General features: G+C 57.3%; 1 protein-coding gene across 14 annotated transcripts in view; it reads left to right on the plus strand.

Annotated features, from left to right (window-relative positions):
• The window catches only part of DYSF (dysferlin), a 238,455-nt gene that overhangs the window by 93,209 nt on the left and 125,915 nt on the right, over positions 1–19,331 (plus strand). For all 14 annotated transcript variants that reach the window (XM_006880872.1, XM_006880868.1, XM_006880876.1 and 11 more), the window contains 11 exons: positions 1,619–1,796; positions 2,216–2,340; positions 3,925–4,031; positions 9,644–9,836; positions 11,126–11,281; positions 14,236–14,367; positions 14,460–14,626; positions 15,688–15,802; positions 16,020–16,125; positions 16,374–16,516; positions 18,857–19,030. In XM_006880872.1, the coding sequence (XP_006880934.1) occupies positions 1,619–1,796; positions 2,216–2,340; positions 3,925–4,031; positions 9,644–9,836; positions 11,126–11,281; positions 14,236–14,367; positions 14,460–14,626; positions 15,688–15,802; positions 16,020–16,125; positions 16,374–16,516; positions 18,857–19,030 (1,596 nt within the window). The remainder of the gene's footprint in view (positions 1–1,618; positions 1,797–2,215; positions 2,341–3,924; positions 4,032–9,643; positions 9,837–11,125; positions 11,282–14,235; positions 14,368–14,459; positions 14,627–15,687; positions 15,803–16,019; positions 16,126–16,373; positions 16,517–18,856; positions 19,031–19,331) is intronic.

Consider the following 19,331-nt stretch of genomic DNA (forward strand, 5'->3'; position numbering starts at 1 on the left):
GGAGAGGGTGAAGCCAGAATGCTCCTTGGAGTCAAGGATTCTGAAGCTTCGTCTGACATACTTTGGGCATGTTGCAAGGAGGGACTGGTTCTTGGAGAGGGACGTCATGTTTGGCAGAGTGGAGGGATGGTGAAGGAGAGGAAGACCTTCAATGAGATGGATCAATTCTGTGACTGGAGCGGTGGGAATAAGTGCGTTTGAGATGGCTTGGTTGGCACAGGATAGAACAGTGTTTAGAGCTCTTGTACATAGGGTCGCTATGAGTCCCAAACGACTCTACGGCACATAACAACCAGAACAAGAACTAACAACGCTAAAAAAGCTAAGTCCTCCTTACGGGCCAAGCAGAAGGTCCCTGGGTTCTATGCTTGGCTGCTAATGAAAAAGTAGTTTGAAGGGAGCTCTGATGGCCTAGGGGCAAGAAGCTGCACTGCAATCCCAGAAGTATGCGGTTCAAATCCACCAGATTCTCTGCTGGAGAAGGAGGGGCGATTTCCTCCTGTACCTTTCAGATCTGATTTGACGGTGCACACACAAAAAAAATGAAAAAAAAAAAAAAAAGTAGTTTGAGTCTGTCCAGAGGAACCTCAGAGGAAAGGCCTGGCAATCCACTTCCAAAAAAACCCAGCCACTGAAAACACAGTGGAGCACAGCTCTGACCTGACGCACACAGGCTCCCTGTCCATCACAACTGATGTCAGCTGGCTTGCTCTGGTGACATACCAGGCTCACAAATCACCCCAGCACCTCTGGGAGGAGACTGCTGCCATCGGCTCCACTTTACAGATGGAGAAACCGAGGCTCACATGTGTACTCAGTGGATGGTGGAACTGGGCCTTGTGTCCTGGAGGCTGCTGGGTGGTCTAAATTTTCAGAGTCTGGTTCAGGGATTAGGGGGCTCTGGTGCCATAGTCAGGAGGGAGTTTTACTATTAACTCAAAGACAGAGTCTCTGGCGGTCCAAATCTGTCAGTCCTAGTTATCTGGAGCCCAGCTGTCCGAGCCATCTGGCTCCCCGCCTCCGTGGTCGTGGTCGTGGACCTTTGAGTTGGAACTGACCCATGGCTGACATTCCAGCAGGTTCTCAGAGGCTGTAAATCGCATGGGAGGAAGTTGCCCGTCTTTCTCCTGTGGAGCAGGTTGTAGATGAAAATCTTCGGTTTGGCAGCGAGAATTGTAAAGTCCCGTGGTCTGCATTAGGGCATGCTGTGAATGTTCACTGTCCTTTAGCCCTGCCGACACCCATGGGGACAAGTGGGGGTGAGTCACTCGGGCCATGTGGCTGGTGGCGGCCCATGTGGAGCTCAGGGCTGGTCGACATGGAGACGCCGGGCAGTGTGGACAGTCTGGGTAAGGGCTGGTGGTCCAGAGGGTTTGTCCCTTCTGGACTGAGTTCAGGCCAGGCTGCCCTGGGGGATAAAGGAGCAGAGTGACCTTGGAGAAGTGAATCTTGTTAGGGAAACATGTCCCAACATTCACAAACCCGAGTCTGCTCAGTTAGTGACCGTTCCAGACGCCTGCCTCCTTGTCCAGGAGCTGCCAGCACCAGCCACGGCTGGGGCTGTGGGCGTGTGGCCCTCCGTGTCCTGTGCCCTCTGTGACCCGCCCTCTGCTCGTAGAAGTACCTCCGGAGACGCAAGTATTCCCTGTTCGCCGCCTTCTACTCGGCCACCATGCTGCAGGATGTGGACGCTCCCATCCAGTTCGAGGTCAGCATCGGGAACTACGGAAACAAGTTCGACACCACCTGCCTGCCCCTGGTCTCCACCACCCAGTACAGCCGGTCCATCTTCGATGGTGAGCCAGGGCGGGACCCCGAACCCGGGCAGGGATGGGTCCAGTTCAGCCGCAGAGGCCCCGCCTGAGGTCCACAGCTGGTGAACTCCCTGCCCCGTTCCTCTCAGGTCACCTCCCACAGACTGTGTCCCCAAAACAGCTGCTGTTGACACAGTGGTTATTACACTGTGTCTGCTGACCTTGGCCTTGAGCTTGTACTTGGATTCCCAAGGTCGTTCTCACACCTCTGTCTCAATGTGCAGAGGAACCCTGCTACATACAGTAGCTGTATGTCTAGTGGACAGAGGAAACTTGGGGAGCACGTTAGAATGTGTCCCCGGGGAGGCTGTGCCCACTCCAGCCCCAGCTCTGCAGCATCCCTGTCGTCCCATCACCCCCCACTACTGCCTCAGCACTCAGGTCTCCCTCCCCCCATCCAGGCTGCCACTACTACTACCTGCCCTGGGGCAACATGAAGCCTGTGGTGGTGCTGTCATCCTACTGGGAGGACATCAGCCACAGGGTCGAGACACAGAACCAGCTGCTCAGGACGGCCGACCGACTGGTGAGTGGGACACTGTCCATCCCCTCTGTGTGTGGGTCCCCACCAAGGAGTGTCTTCAGACCTACCTGCCTGCCTGCGGGTGTGCACACAGCCACCTACACACAGCTGTGTCCACCTCATGTGTCTGATGTCTTTGTGTCCTGGGGGCTGAGGACTGAGGACTGCCGTAAGTATTGACTACTGACTGCCCTGGGGACTGAGGGCTGTTCTGGGGCCTGAGTGTTGACTGCCTTGCTGTCCCGGTCTGAGTGCTGTCTGCCCCGGGGACCGAGTGCTGTTCTGGGGACCGAGTGCTGTCCTGGGGACTGTGTGCTGCCTGCCCTGAGGACCAAGTATTGTCCTGGGGACTGAATAATGACTGTCTTGGATGTGTCTGTGGGGTGAGGAGGTGAGCAGTTAAAGGTAGAAGGGACAGGGGATCGGGATCTCAGTAACCTGAGAGGGGTTCTAGGCCCAGTGGAGAGCCCTGGGGGTCTAAGCCCTCTCAAGGTGGGCACTTTGAAAAGTTTGATGAGGGAAAAGACCAGGAAATACCAAAATGGGGAGAATGTGACCATCCTGAACATTTCCTCTTAAGACTCCAGGGTCTGTGAGAACGAAGGCTGTGTTCCTTCAACTCTAGGGTTTGTTCCCTCACTCCAGGGCCTGCTCCCTCTCTCTGGGGCCTGCTCTCTCTCTCTGGGGCCTGCTCCCTCTCTCTGGGGCCTGTTTCCTCACTCCGGGGCCTGTTCCGTCTCTCCGGGGCCTCCCTCTCTCACTGTAGAGCCTGTTCTTTCACTCCAGGGGCCTGTTCTCTCACTCTAGGGCCTGTCCCTAGCTCAGGGAGGCTGATGGGTAGGATGAGTACATGGGTTGACCTGTGGGTGGCCTCTGCCTGCCTGCTCAAGTTGAGGCCTGTGGAGAGTTTGAGGAAGGGAACCAGGAATGACCAGGACCAGGGTGACTTGGAGAAGGGACTCTCAGGGTTTTGAGGTGGCCTGAGCACCCTTGGGCAGGCTTGACCCAGGCTTGGGTGGGAATATCTGGACCGGAGAGCATGTGGAAGGTGGGGCGATGGAGTGCACAGAGGTTCAGGGAGGGCCTTTTCCCAGTGGCATCAGACTCGGCATGAAGGCGCTGCCAGTGAGGCGTGGGATGATGTCAGTAAAACCCACTGACGTCAAGTGGATCCCAGCTCACAGTGACCCCAGGCTTCCGGGGATGAAATCTCTCCAGAAGCAGGCTGCCACAGCTTTGTCGCTCAGAACAGCTGGTGTCCAAATCACTGACCTTGTACCTAGTAACTGAGTCCTTAACCACTGTGCCACCAGGGCTCCTAGTGAATTACTTTGTCCATGTCCTTGACCTCACGTTCACAGGTGAAGTTGAAATACGAGGCTTGAGGGTCTGGATTGTGTGCACGCATGTGCAGAGCCCTGGATGGTTTCAGAACCAGGATGCACCTTGGTTCTGTCTGCCCTGGGATCTGCCTTTGCTGCAGTGTCTGCCCCTTGGGGTCAGGGGCTGGGCTGCGGTGACAGGACCTGGGCTTGGACTCCAGTGGTCCAGTGCGTGACCTCCTGTCCCCACCTGCCTGCCCCGTAGGAAGAGGGCCTGAAGCAGGTCCACCTGGCCCTGAAGACCCAGGGCTCCTCAGAGGACGTGGACTCCCTGATGACCCAGCTCTTGAATGACCTCATTGCTGACTGCAGGTAGGTGAACCGGCCCCCAGATACCCCCCACCTCCGCCCCCGGCCATCGCAGCGGCTTCCTGGGGCAGTGCTGGTGTGGGGTGCACCGGCACATTCCCAGCTGCTCTCGGCCAGCGGTCCAGGCCAGGCTGGTCCAAAGGTATGGAGACAGTGTGGGGAGTTGAAAAGGTGACATTCAGAGCAGGCTGTAAATCTCCCGGCAGCAGTGGCAGCTGTGGGCCGGGCGGCCCTGCACACCTGAATGGCGAGCATTGTGTCTGGTCTCCGACCTTATTCCCCTGATGGAATCTCCAGGAGAAGCCCGTGTAGGGGGACTGGGCCCCCTCCTCCTCCCCAGGCCGTGTGGGGCCTGGGTTTCTATTTCCCCTTCTACTGCGGAGGCTGACTGTCACCTTCATACAGGGGGTGATGGAGAGCTTGGGGGCTCAGAGGTCAGGCGGAACAGGAGCACCCCCGCATCTCCTCCAGCGCCTGGCGGGGAGGGGCTAGCCACCCCCAGCTTTGAAGCTCAGTCTCTTTATCACGAACCTGACGTTACAAATGACTGCTGTAAATGCCACAACACTCGCGTGCGTGGCCCTGAGGGAGTATTTTCTTTAATAGCTGGTAGTTACTGCTACCATAGGGGAGCTCTCCTCGTGGCCTGGTGGGTGGGGAGCTGCACTGCCAATCCCAAGGCATGGGGTTCAAATCCACCAACTGCTCCCGGGCAGAAAGATGGGCAGTCTCCTGCCGTGTGATTTACAGCCTCTAAAAACCCTCTGGAGTTGCGAGTTGGTTCCGACTTGATGGCAGGGAGGGAGGGAGCGGTTGCTGCTGTCATGAAGGGGCCTGGTGGCACCATAGTTAGGCACTCAGCTGCTAACCGAAAAGTCAGTGGTTTGACTCCACCAGTGGCTTGGGGGAGCTGCTCCTGTGACAGTCACGGTCTGGGAAATCCCACGAGGCAGTTCTGTGCTGTCACATAGGCTTGCGTTAAGCCACAGCTTATAGATGGCTACAAACAGTAACATCACAGTTGTTAAGAAGAAAAAGTCCCCAGGAGGCTTTGATTCCAGGCTCTGTGGCTTTGGACAACTTTTCTCCACTGGACCTCAGTTTTTCTAGCCTGCAAACGGACTTTTATAAAGAATTGCCGTTCTGTTCTCTTGGTGTTCACAGCCCACTTCCACTGGGTTGAGACTGACTCCTAACAATCCTGCACTGAGTTTCCAAGGCTGTAAATCCAAAGTGAAAAGACTGCCTGTCTTTTTCTTGAGGAACAGCTGGTGGATTTGAACAGCCAACCTTTTGGTTAATAGCCTCGCGTGTTCTGCACAGTGCCACCAGTGCTCCTTAGTGTGAACACGTGCAGAATATGTTCGCTCCCTCAAACCCTCTGCCCTCTCCAAGCAGCTTCCTTCTGGTCCCCTGGCCCTCACCCCCACCCCCCCACCGAGATGAAACATGGCCCCTGTCCGTGAGGGTAGGATTGTAGCCTGGGCTCTCACCCCTTCCCTAGACCTTCCCAGAGTCAGTGCCAAGTTCCCGGAGCATGCTGGCAGTGTCTACCCCCTAGGGGTGATGGGTGCACAGTGAAGGGAGGGAAGAGTGTTGGAGGCCAGAGGCACGGGTGAAGGAAAGCCTGAGGTGCAACTCATTCAAGCAAATGCAGAGGACTTCCTGGAGGAGGGGCTACCCCTTGTGCATGCTGAGGGAGGAGCAGGAGTCAGCCATCCCTGCTGCCTATGGGAGTTGACGCGGCGAGGCGGAGCTCTGTAGAATCACTCCATGGTCCTTCTGCGTTCTGGGTGGTGTGAAGGTTGGGGATACATAATGGAGGTGGGATGTGCTGGGAGACTGGCCATGGGGCCAAGCAGGTGGTGGAGGCTCTGGGGCAGCGGCATTGAAGGAGGAGGGCAGTGGAGGGCAGCACGGGGCAGTCAGAAGATACCACAGGATCAGCGTCCTCTCCAGGATTGCATCTATACCAGGTGCTGCCCTGAGGCTTCGACGTGTCTTCATGAAATTAGCCGCCATAAAACGCAGGAGGTAGGAGCTGAAAAGCTTTTGCAGACAAAGCAGCCGAGGCACAGAGAGGTCATTTAATGTGTCCGGGTTCTCACAGCTGGTAAGCGGCACACTGCCCCCTTCTCATAATGATGCCATAACAGCCGCCTTGTTGGCAGATTAGATATGAGGGCCAAAGGAGGGTACAGAGTGATCGGCTGGCCCTGTCCAGGGCATCGGGGTGGAGCCTGGACCTGTTCTCTGAGGGGTCACCAGGAGGAAGAGCAGGTGAGGGGTGCTGAATGGACTGGGATGTCTTCGAGGGAGCGGGCTCTGGAGGCATTCCTATGTGGGCATGGTCAGCTTGCGGAGGGCCTGCGGGCCTGGAGGAAACAAGCTGGGCACTGGAGCTGGTCCCCCACCACAGCCCACACCAACAATCTCGCTGGGCCCTGCTAGTGGGGAGGCCAGCGTGCTGGGCTCCAGTGACTCAAGGGTCCTGTGGAGCTGGGCAGGCCTGCAGTCCCTGGAGCATCTGAGAAATGGGAAGGAGGATGTCCCAGGATGTGTCAGTGACCAACAGGGGTCACTAGTGCCAAGAGGGGAGCTTGGGTAGGAAGCAGGAGTGCCCTCCCTTTAAGGAATGCTCAAATGGCTTTCCAGAGGAGAGATTCTGGCCGTCACGACTCAGGCAGGTGACCAGCCCTGAGTGCCTTCCACCTGCTCCTCTGCTGCTGCGGGTCATCACAGCTGATGTGTCCTGGGGGCCGGGGCTGGACCCTACGCCAGCTTGCTATAGTGACCTGCTGGCTGTTCCCCACCTCAGCCCAAGCCTCTCCCCCCTCCAGCCAGCCTCTCCATCTCTAACAACATGTTCCTCAGATTCTTCAAGTTTGTCTCCTGGGGTGTCCCTTTCCCCAGACCAGAACCCCCTACTCTGCCCTTCCAGCCGGCCTTCCCCTCTGACCTGTGCTGCCCACCATCATCTCAGCACGTGGTGTCCTGCCATTGTATCCATGCTGGGGCCACACACATGTCCTCCCCATTGTCCATCGCTCCCAGGGGCCCCAGAAGCTCCAAGTACCCTCCACACTCTCTTCTCTGTTGATCTGGCCACTGCCTGCTTGTCCCGCTTGGTGCCAGCCCCAAGTCCATCCTGACCCATCTTCCTGAGACTCCGTCTACACTGTGTTCCACCTGCGGCCACTTCAGCCTCAGGACAAGTTCTGGCTCTGTCCCCGTGGCTGTGCTCTCCTGCTGGCCGTGTGCCTGCCCCACTGCCTGCCTCATGGTCCCCCAGCCTGCCCCCAGCCCCATTCTGTCCTAGTGCCCCTTACTACCTCACAGCCCCTCCTGCTTCCTGGGCCAAGCCTTCTCTTCCGCCCACCAGCTCACTGTCCCACCAGGCACGACTCTGGACCTTTATTTCTGAAGTATTTCTGACCCCCAGTCAGCCTAAGGGGTGTCAGGGCTTGTCTGGCTCTCTGACCTGGGTTCCCTGAGGGTAAGACTGGTTGGGTCAGGCTCATGGAAGAAGCATCGACACCTTTGAGTTGTGGTGTTGGAGCACTGACCACTCCCTGGACGGCCAAAAGAACAACAGATCTGTTTTGGAGAAGGTGCACCAGAGTGCTCCTTGGAGGCTAGGGGGGGCAAAACCCTGTCTGTCAAACTTTGGGCATGTTGTTAGGAGAGGTTGTTCCACGGAAAGGGACATCATACTTGGACAGGTGGAGGGGCAGCGAAAGAGGGGAAGACTCCCGGAGATGGATTGACACAGTGACTGCAGCGATAGGCCTGAGTGTGTCGGAGGTGACGAGGGTGGCACTGGATGGGACGGGGTTCACATCGCCTGTTGCTAGGGTTGCCACGTGGCCTCGACGGCACCTAACACAACATGAAGCTGTGGCTCAGGTGGCAGTGCCACGAAGCACCGGTGGCTGTGCAATCTGGCCCCACCTGGACAGCAGCTGGAGAGGGGCATCCCCAGGGGCCTGCCAGGTGGCAGCAGCCTAAGCTCTGACCCTCCCCAAGCCTGGCTTCTCCTGTGGCTTCTCTCGGGCAGCCTGGCCTGGCAGATCACTTTTGGGGTTTGGGGTATAGGGTGACTGTATGTACATACCTCTCTAGGTCTCCATTTCTTTTCCTGCCCCCATACCTGGTCCTTCCTGCAGCCAGAAAGGGCCAGACGCCTTGTTCGTGACGGCCCCAGGCTCTGACAGTTTTGGGGCGCCTTGGCCAGGCTCAGGGCCTCCATGAAAATCTCCCTTTGGTGATTTGCATTGCGGTACCTCCCAGCTCCCGACCCAGGCTGGGCGCATAAATCACCCTGCTGGCTCGGCTCCCCAAATCCCACTGCCGACCCCGCCTGTCCCCACAGCAAATCCGCGCCCAGGCCCCCTCCGCCCATGAACCTGCCGTCCGTGCGCGCAGGCCGGGCAGGGGCAGCCCCACGCGGCACCCCCGGGCAGTAAATATTATATTACTACGGGGTGTGCAGTACGTGACCTGAGACAGGCCCCGGGGCTTAAGTTTCTGCGAGATGGAGTTGGAGTACCGCTCCCCCCCACCCTAAAAATTCAATTAAAAAAAATAACAGGAAAAATGTAGCGCGGCGAGGGCCCGCCAGAGCGGTGTATCTGGCGGCGGCGGTGCCGCTGCGCTCCGCCGGTAATTGGTTCTGCATAGCTCGGGGAAATTGGCAGAAAAATAAATCAGCCGGGAGCCCGGAGTCCAGACGCCGTGGGGAAGGGGGAGCGTGGGCCGGGAGTGGGGGCCGGGGCTGCAAACGGTGGGAGCGCCTCTGATGGATGTCCTGTTTGGGGCGCGCTGGGGGCGGGGCAAGGCGCGTGAGACCTTCCAGGGGGTCAAACGGGAAGGGGCACTGCTTGGCAGGGAAAGCAAAGGAGGCCCCATCCCATCCTGTGTGACCATGGGACCCTTGGCATGGCTGAAACCCCAGTAGGGGGGGGTGGTGTGTGTGTGTGTGTGTGTGTGGTGTCAGAATTCTTAGCTTCCAAACAAGAGTTTCAATCTCACCCCCACTTGGGGCTCAGAGCTGTGCGTACCCGTTCCTCCTTGAAGACTTCCCAAAGCAGAGGCTTCTGGGAGGGGTGTTTTGGGCCTCGGGCTGACATCTGCGTTACTGGCCGTGGGCCTCCCCACAGCGTCTGCAGCAGCTTGTCAGGGCTCCATAAATTTCCTCCTTGAGGAAAGTGTGTGCGCAACGCAGAATGGATTCGTTTCGGTGGAGGGCAGCTCAGTCACCACTCAGGCCCTGGCCCTGGGAGAGTCGAGGGTCAAGGAGGGCCTGGCTGCTCCTGGGAGAATCACTTGGGGAGGGGAAGTGTGGGCAGAAGGGCCCCAAGCTTGTGGGTAAGCACCAAGCAAGAGGACCCAGGACTAGGGCAGCAGGGTTTCTGGGCTGAGGAGCCTGAAAAGAAAGGTGCCTGGAAGGACGAAGGGAGCGTGTGGCATGGAGATGGCTGGAGAGGCATGTGGATGTGGCACACAGGTGGGGGTAGGGGGATGGGGGGGTAGGGGAGTGGGAGGACGCAGGTCTGGGCCTAGAACAGCACCTAGCTCCTGTTCACCTGCTGCCTCCCACCCATCTGCCACCACAGCCAGCCTCTGAGTGATGCCAACAACATGCCCTCTGCCACCCACCTGGACCACTACCTGTATCAGCTGCGCAGCCGCCACCTGAAGCAGATGACAGAGGCGGCACAGGCCCTGAAGCTGTCCCCCACATCGCTCCCCACTGCCCTGGAGCAGACTGAGGACTGGCTCCTGCGTCTCCGAGCCCTAGCCAGCGAGGTAGCTCGCCCTGCGTAGGCCCCCAGCTGCCTAGGGGACCATCAGGGTCGGAAGGGATTTGGGGATGGTCTAGAAGGGATCCCCAATTGGCTATATTTCTGGATGACCTTGGACTGGTGACTTAACCTCTTTGAACCTCAATATCCCTGTTTATAGAAGGAAGAGGGGTAATTACCCCTAGTTTGATGAGGGGATGCAGTGGGATGCTGGGAGTTTGGGGACCCACCCAGAGCTTGGTACACAGTAGGTGCTCAGTAAATGCCCAGAGGCCCAGGGCCCAGGGCCTGCCTCCCAGGGGCCTGATGATACCTGCTTGTACCTGGCCCCTGTCTGTCTCTTGAAGGACCCTTGTTTCCTGTCCTCGATGGAGGCTGCTTCTGCAGTGATGCTGAGCTCTCTTGTGTCCAGTTAAGGACAGTGTGTGGGCAAGGGCAAGTCTGGAGAGGGTTCCTAGAGGGGTAGACTTGGAAAGGAAGAGATGTCTACCCCAGAATGGGGCTGGAAAGGGCTCCTCTGTAAAGAAAGACCTCCTGAAGCCAGCCTGGATGCTGTGCCTGGTCTCCTGTGGGCAGGTGCTGCACAGCCCTACACCAGCCATGCAGTGTCCCCTCGTGCTGGGCAGAGCTGCTGCGATCCAAGGCTCCGGCTGCAGACTCACCCCCAGGCTCTCAACAGCTGGCTGGAGGGCGAATGTCAGAATCCCCTGGTGGGGGCCACCCAGCCCCGGCATTCCTGGTCCAGCAGATCCCTGGGGTCAGGGGAGGCCTGATTTTTCAAATAGATCCAAATAGAACAGTTGGAAGCAGTCCTCCTCATGACCAGAGATCCTGCAGGGGGTCAGGGCATTGCAACATGGTTCTGGGCTGGTCATCATCGCCAGAGTCCACTGGGTCCAGCAACAGGCCAGACCTCGAGGTCTCTGCTGTTGAGAGAGGAGGAGGAGGAGGAGGAGGAGGAGGAGGAGGCAGAAGTGTCCCCTGGGAGTGGCATGTGTTCTGTGGGCTGTGCTGTCCTTAGAGGCAAGGAAGACGGTGACATCTTACTTGTAACATCATGTACCAGGTGACACGAGAGGCCTCTAAGAACTCAAGCAGAACCCAGAGAGAGATTCACTCTCAATTTCCCTTGTGCTCAGGGGATGCACAGTACCGAGGAGTGGTACCCGGTGGTCTCGGAGCTGCTGGGGACTTGGGGGGGGGGTGCTCAGGGAGAAGCGGGGTCTGCTCCCAGTGGGCTGTAGAGCTGGGCCATCATGGCGCAGTCCTGACTGCCCGCCGCCCTCTCCCCAGCCCCAGAACAGCCTGCCAGACATCATCATCTGGATGCTGCAGGGGGACAAGCGCGTGGCCTACCAGCGAGTGCCTGCCCACGAGGTCCTCTTCTCCCGCCGGGGCACCAGCTACTGCGGCAAGAACTGCGGAAAGCTGCAGACCATATTCCTCAAAGTGAGCTTCTCTCTGCTCAAGCCACAGTCATCCCGTTTGCTAGACACGGGGCAAGTCACCGCCTCTCCTGTGTCCCATGCCTCTTCTTGGCCCGTCTCGGAGTCTGGGGGCTGCCCTCTTGCAAGGGCCTCTGGGTAAAAACTCTTTCCCTCTCCTCCCAATGACGGCTGATACTCAGGAGTCTGGGGAGAGCACACCTGTTCACTCACTCAGGGTGTGTTGGAAGTGGCTCTGTTCTTGGTATGAGTGCCCCCACACTTGACTGGCCTTCGTCCCTGTCTTGCCCCCCTGCCTGTACCCCTTGTGTGTCTAGCCTTCCCCTCCTCCACATCACCCTTCCACCCACACCGTGGCCACCTCCCTTGTCACCTCTCCCACATGGTCTGTCATTCCTGTAGCCCCTGGGCGGGCGGAGCGGACAGGCACAGGGGTGTGGACTAGGAACTGGAGCTGGTGGAGCCCTCTGTGGGCTTAGGCTGGTCATCTAACTGTGTACAAGGAGGCTCGAGCTGCCCAGGCCACATGATTTGCTCTGAGGATTGAATTAGTTTCATGAGTCACACCAGCCCTGGAGTATTGGTCCCCTCTTCTCCTCTCCTTTTGGGTAAGGGAGCCCTCATGGCCTACTGGGTGAGGAGTTGTGCGGCCAACCCAAAGGCAGTTCGAATCCACCAGCTGCTCCTTGAGATGGACAGTATTCTGCCATGTAATTTACAGCCTCTGAAAACCTGCTGGAGGGTCAGCTGTCAGTTTTACGTAATGGTACTGCATAGAAGCTTGTTCCCTGTAGAGATCAGGCTCTGTAAACGGGGTGGTGGAGACCACACCAAGGCTGTGCTGGCTGTGTTGGAGTGGGTATCGCCCCCTTCCCCCCCGGTCTTTAGTGCATCCATGACGGGCCTGGCTTTGCCTACATGGAGTGGAGGTGGCCTCTCCCTCCTGTTCGTGTGTCTCAGGGGCATGTTGGCCGTGCAGACCTAGCATCCTCCTTCCTAGACCAGCTCTCAGCGAGCAGGACGAAGGGAAGGCATGCGCAGAGATGGCCCATCCGGGCTGAGCAGGGCAGGCTGGCAGGCTTGGGTAGAGGGGGCGGAAGAATGGCTCCCTGGGACCGGAGGACCTCCAGGCCCTGACCTCTTGATCTGCAGCCTTGGGGAAACGCAGGCTGAAAAAGTTCCCCAATTCCGAGTAGAGAAAAGGGGGTGGGAAGAAAAAAAAAAATCTAGAGTTGTTTCTCGAAGTCGTCCCCGCCGAGTTTCTGTGCCCCACCAGTAGCGCCTGAGCAAGCAGTGCAAAAATGTTGGCAGCACACAGAGACCAAAAAAACATTGGTGTTTCTTAACTTAAACCAAAGTTGGAAAAAATGAGCACCAGCGGAGAGGGAGAGGAACCCCAAACTAGACATTTCTTTATTTGCTGTTGCTATTTTGGGGCCAGCAGGCTGGCCTTGTCTGGGGGAGGGTAAGCTGAGGGTGGATGGGGTGGGGGTCAGGCATTCCTGCATCTCCCTGCGGCTGGTGGTTTGGAGGGGGGAAGGCGGCTAGCTCACCCGGGAGTGGGGACAGCTGGAGCACAGCCCCTGGGGAGGCTTCCCGGGGTGACTCCAGGGGTCACAGGCTCCTCAAGGCTTCTTCAAGAAAGCTTGTTGGAAGACGAGGAGCTGGGGTGCAGGAGCGAAGTGTGACACGTCACTCCCCTGGCTTGTCTCCTGCCTACCCTCCCTGGACTCTGCCTAGAAGGTCTTGGCTGCTTCACATGTTCGAGACCCCTTCCCTTGTCCTCCCTTTGTCTTGAACCATCAAACGTCCTTGCTGTCTTCCACAGCTCCCTGCTGGAGGAGGTAACCATCTGGACTCATGTACCCACCTGCCTAATGTGTTTCCTCCTCCAGGGAACACGCGTCAGTCCATGGGTGAGGGATTGTCACTCATCATTTAAACCTTGGTTTCAGTCAAGTGGTCAAGCAGTTATTGAGACAGGGTCTTTTTTTTTTTTAGTGTTTTTTTCCATTATGGCAGAGCTTCTGAAGTTTTCAGGATGAAGAGTGGTTGAAGCTGGTGAACGTGGTCACTATGTTGATAAGCACTTGAAAGAGCAGGGCTATTAAATGATAACAAACGTTCTGCCAGAGAGAAAAACAAAAATAATATTGAAGATGGAGGGGGAAGCGTTCATTTGTTCTCCACTGAGCCCTCAATTTGTGCGCTTCCTTCAGAGGCAAGTTCTAGAACTGTGCTGATCAGGATGGGGGCCACGTGTGACTATAAACTTATGTGACTTGAAATTAAATGGAAATTCAGGTTCTTAGTCGCACATTTCAAGTGTCCAGTAACCTCGTGCCGAGCTAGCCGCCACCACATGGGATCCAGCAGCTATTGGAGTATGTCCATCCAAGCGAGGAGTCCCACTGGGCAGGGCTGTTCTAGAAGAAAACAGAAGGGAGGATGTGGTGGGAGAAGGGGAGAATGGCCGACCCTGACTCAGACATGGACCCTCTCCACAGGGCACTCCTAGGTGGGGCCAGTGTTCTCCTTGGGGAAGTCCTGGCTCTGTGAAATGCTGTCCTAGCCGGGGGACAAGCTCTCCTCGATATGTATTCCTCTTCTGTGGTATTGTGATGATGTTAGATGTGCCATCAAGTGGACTGTGACTTGTAGGGACACTGTGAACCACAGATCTGAACCCTGCCCTGTCCTGTGGTCACTATGCGCCATCCTCACGGTCTCTGAGGTGCTCCAGCCCCGTTATAGTCACAGAGTTGGTCCACCTTGTTGAGGGTCTTCCTCTCTCCCTCAGACCCTCTATCTTTTACGACTTTTTTCTAAGGACTGGTCCCTCCCGACAGCATGGCCTGAGGTGCCCCAGTAGGGTGCGTGGTTGATAAGGGTGTTGCCCAGGAGGGATATTTTGATGCTAAGGAAAGCTGTGTGTTTCTACCCTTTCCTGGTCCTCAGTATCCAATGGAAGAGGTGCCCGGGGCCCGAATGCCAGTGCAGATCCGGGTCAAGCTCTGGTTCGGCCTGTCTGTGGATGAGAAGGAGTTCAACCAGTTTGCTGAAGGGAAGCTGTCTGTCTTTGCGGAAACTGTGAGTGCCTGCTGGCCCACCCGTGCCCTCCCCCTCACCCCCAGAGCTGCCTGTGGCCCTGACTCTGTGCATCTCTTTTGCTTACTCCCAAGTATGAGAACCAGGTCAAGCTGGCCCTGGTTGGTAACTGGGGCACAACAGGCCTCACCTACCCCAAGTTTTCGGACATCACGGGCAAGATCCGGCTGCCCAAAGACAGCTTCCGCCCCTCGACAGGCTGGGCCTGGGCTGGAGACTGGTTCGTGTGTCCGGAGAAGACGTGAGTTGTGGCTGTCCCTGATGGTCCCCCGGGCTCTGTGACTCCCTCTGTCTGTGCCTGCAGCCCTCCTGCTGGTCACAGCTTCCCCAGGGGCCAGTCTAGAGCGGCGCCAACACTCAGAAAGTCCTCGTTACTAAGCCAGAGTTGACCGCTCTTCACCTGAGCATCCACCCTCTGTGTTCCCTCATCCACGTGGGCACCCTCCCCTCGGCCCCCATGTCGGAGGTGCCCACACTCTCCCCTGAGCAGCCTTTCCCATGCTCTCTGTTCCTCCCCGAGCAACATCTCCCCCTTCCTCCAGCTGCACTTCTGTCTTCCCTTCTTTCTCTCCTTCCTCCCGCTGGCTCTGCGGGAGCAAGACGGGCAGCCTCCTCCGTGCTGTTGGCAGTGTCTGGCCCACTGGGAGGTCAGCTAGGAGTCGGTCCTCCTCCATGGCACTGAGTTTGGGTTTTTCTGTTTGGTTGACATACGACAAAAGCTGTTTTGATTTTTTTTCTTTTAACTTTTTGAAAAATGGAAGTTGTTGTTGTTAAATGCCATCAAGTCAACTGTGACTCATCAAGACTGTATGAACAACAGGTCTGAGCCCTCCCTCCCCTCCCCTGCACCATCCTCACCGTCTCGGATCTGCTCCAGCCGACTGCTCACGGCACTGTGTCAATCCATCTTGTGGAGGGTATTTTATTGAAATTGTAGTTGTGTGCTGTCAGGTGAGAACCGACGCACAACCTACACTCAGTGGATGTTCAGAGGCGTTAAATCACGAGGGAGAAGGTTGTTCATCTTTCTCCCGTGGAACAGCTGGTGGATTTGAACTGCGTGCCTTTGGGCTGGCAGCACTAGGCCATTTATGCGTTAGCGCTGAGCCCTCAGACCCTAAACCTATGGCTTTCTCCTCTCAGGCTGTCTGCGTGCTCCCAGCAGCCTTCCCCTCCACTGCTCTGTGTTGGGTGGGCTGGCCCTGGGGTCTTGCTGGTGGCCGTGAAGGGTGGGCTCTGCCAGTGTGGGCTCTACCCGCACTGTCTTCCTGTGGACACGGGTTCTGATGGTGCCCCTTGCAGCTTGCTGCATGACGCTGATGCTGGGCACCTGAGCTTCGTGGAGGAGGTGTTTGAGAACCAGACGCGTCTCCCTGGGGGCCAGTGGATCTACATGAGTGACAACTACACAGATGTGGTAAGTGGACACTGTGTGGGGGTCAGCTCTTTCTAAATGTTCTTCCCAGCTTGCGCCTGGACTCTGCCAGGGCCTTACAGAGGACAGTGTGGGGGCGGCCTGAGCCTCCCAGGTGTCCAGGACTCTGTCCTCCTGTCAGAATCTGTGAGGTTGTGTCTTGTTGAGTTGTGCCTGATCTGCCCGGACTCATGTCTGCCTGTCTCTGTTTTGCTCCTAGAATGGGGAGAAGGTGCTACCCAAGGATGTCATCGAGTGTCCACTGGGCTGGAATTGGGAGGACGAGGAATGGTCCACGGACCTTAACCGTGCTGTGGATGAGCAAGGTGGGCGGGCCTGGGGCCCAGCGGGTGAGCTCTTGAACTTGTCTGGGGTGCGGGGAGGGAGCACAGGGCGCCGTGGCCCACGGTCGGCCTTACCTGCCCTGCTTCACTTGGGTTCTCCCTGAGGGCCTCACGTCAAGGTGTGAATCCAGACCACACTAGGTGGCTGTCTAAGACTCTGCGAGCACACCCAGGCCGTCCTCAGGAGACGAGGGGTGCTGGACACTGAGTGATGAGTGCCTTTCGCCCAGGCTGGGAGTATGGCATCACCATCCCCCCTGACCGGAAGCCGAGGCACTGGGTCCCTGCAGAGAAGATGTACTACACGCACCGCCGACGCCGCTGGGTCCGTCTGCGCCGGAGGGACCTCAGCCAGCTGGAAGCACTGAGGAAGGTGAGCCTGGTAGGGGCGGAGCCTGTGGGGAGGGGCGGAGCCTGTGGGCAGGGATGACCACCCGGGCACGGAGCAGGCTCAGCAGGCACGGGGACACGTGGTGAACCCGTGGGGAGGGGTCACTGGGCACTGGAGCAGTTGCTGAGCCCGAGGAGAGGGGACAGAAAGAGCAGGTCTCTGGGTATATATATATGTATATATGTATGTGTATATATGTATATATGGGTGTGTATATATATGTATATATGGGTGTGTGTGCGTGTGACAGGTCCCAGGGCTCACAGGGCACATTTGGGATGCATGCAGATCATATCCAGTGCACACACATGTATTTTGCTTGCAGCACACACACACACACACACACACAGTGCACACACATACATCATACCTGCAACATGCACACAGCACAGTACACACACAGAGATAGTTCCTGCCACATACACGCACACAGATCACACCAGCACACACACGCATATCATGTCTGCAACACACACACCACAGCGCACACACAGATGAAACGCGTCACACACATGCACACAAATGACACCCAGTGTGTGCACATACGCATCAAAACTGCATGCACACACACTACACTCAACACAGTACACATGTGCGCGTGCGCGCACACACACCCCTACCACAAATACATGCATGCAGACCATACTCGGTGCACACTCAGCACATACATCCAGTGTGTACCTGCCCCACACGTGCATATAGATCAACACACACACAGGTACAGGGATCGCAGCCAGTGCACGCACACAGACGCATCAGACCTGCAGCGCACACACAGATCACACTTGCCATGCATGTGCACCTAGACCACACCCAGAGCACACCTGTCACACCTGCAGAACACGCACACACCCACCTCACATGACACACACACAGGTCTCACACAGCACAGACACAGTGCACTGGGCACACTTAGTGCGTACACACACACACACACATACACGCCATACTTGCAACACAGACACACAAATGCACGCTCAGAATAAATACACAGATTGCACCTGTCTCTTTCTCTCTCTCTCTCTCTCTCTCACACACACACACATACACACAAAGACACTCTCCCAGCACACATGAAGCTCTCTGAGTTCACCTGGGCCCAGGAGACACAGCCCGGGGTGGATCGTGCTGGACTGGGTCCCCTGGAGGTGGTGTGCATTTTAAGGCAGGACTTCAGGTGAGTGAAGTCACCCCATGGTGAGTGAAGACCTGCAGGATGTGGTGTCTGGAGCGGTGGGCCCGAGCTACCCTACCTGAATGTCAGTTGCCAGCCGGGGTGGGGTGTGGTGAGCCTGCAAGGGTCAGACTGGGACACCGCCCTCCCTAGTGGGAAGCGTCTTCAGTGGAGGACAGTGCTTTGTTGCGGTCAGCCTGATACCATATGTGTGTGTGTGTCTTCCTGTGTGTTTGCTGGATACGGGGTCCCCTTGTGAGCTCACGTGCACACTGTGCAGATGCCCAGGGTGTGTACATGTACAAAGGCTGTGGTCTGCCTGACGTCCAGGGTGTACCAGCCCCAGGGCTGCTTCCCCCTCTTCCTCTAGCTTCCATCCCTATATCTCTGGGCTTTGACCCAAGATTCAGGCCTCCTCACACCAGGGGGACCTCTGCATGACTCAGGTCTCTATCTGGCTCCCCGGACACAGAGATTCTAGAAAGGACAGCAGACAGGAATGAAGCCTTGCAGGACAGGCATCCCACACCTGCTTCTTCACCACAGGCAGTCCCCCTAACCCGGTCCCCCCCACCCCCGCCCACTGCCCTTTGGTCCTCGGACTCAATGTCACCAGAATCTTCACAATGACAGGCTCTGTGCAGAGGGGACTATTTTCCATCAAACTGGGCTCTCTGAAGGCGAGTCTCAGCTCTGGGGCTTCTTGGTGAGGGGCAGGGAGTGCCAGAGATGCCCACACAGCTGACCTAGTCCTCATTCCCTGGGGAGAAACATCCTGCAGCTTGGGAAAGGACCTCTTCATTTTTGCCTCTGATGGGCAGACCACTTCCCCCCAAAAAAAGAAAGGAAAAGGGAATGACAAGGAAGGCTGGGACCCGTGAAGTCCCACCCGTAATTCAGATAAACCTGAGAAGCACAATGGTGTCACGGGGACCAGAGTCCACCTTGTCTGCCTTCCCTTTCTGGCTCCTCACTTCTCTCCTGGCCCAGACAGTCTCCTGTCTCCCATGGTTTTTCTAACCTGGCACTGGGAATGCTGCTCAAAGCCCCCCTCATCCAGGTGGCCCTCCCAGGATTCCCCCCGGATCCCAGTGGGCAGTTGTGAGGTGGGGAGGCCCAGCCTGAGTGTGTGCCCATTGTCCACGCAGCACCAGCTGGCAGAGGCGGAGGGCGAGGGCTGGGAGTACGCCTCGCTGTTCGGCTGGAAGTTCCACCTGGAATACCGCAAGACGGATGCCTTCCGCCGCCGGCGCTGGCGCCGCTGCATGGAGCCGCTGGAGAAGACGGGGCCCGCGGCCGTGTTCGCCCTCGAGGGGGTTCTGGTACGTGGGACTGTGCTGCCCGGAGCTGAGAGGAGTAACATGCAGGGACCCCCAAGGGACGGAGGGGACAGGCCCTTGGTCTCTGATCCTCTGACCTCGGACTTCAACTAGGGACGCTGGCTGTTCCTGAAAGGGTGGGCTGGTGAGGTGAGGTGATGGGCTGAGGGGGCCTTGCCGGAGAAGTGTGGCTGAATGGCCAGGCTTGGACATACATCCTTCTGGGCTAGAAGTCATCTCCTGATCATCCCCAGGAATTCTGGGGGCACTGTGTCTCACTCTGGGTGATTAGCAGAGCTCCCCA

Source organism: Elephantulus edwardii, unplaced genomic scaffold (assembly GCF_000299155.1).
Source record: "Elephantulus edwardii isolate Elephantulus edwardi_28Jun2011 unplaced genomic scaffold, EleEdw1.0 scaffold00011, whole genome shotgun sequence".
Lineage (NCBI taxonomy): Eukaryota > Metazoa > Chordata > Mammalia > Macroscelidea > Macroscelididae > Elephantulus > Elephantulus edwardii.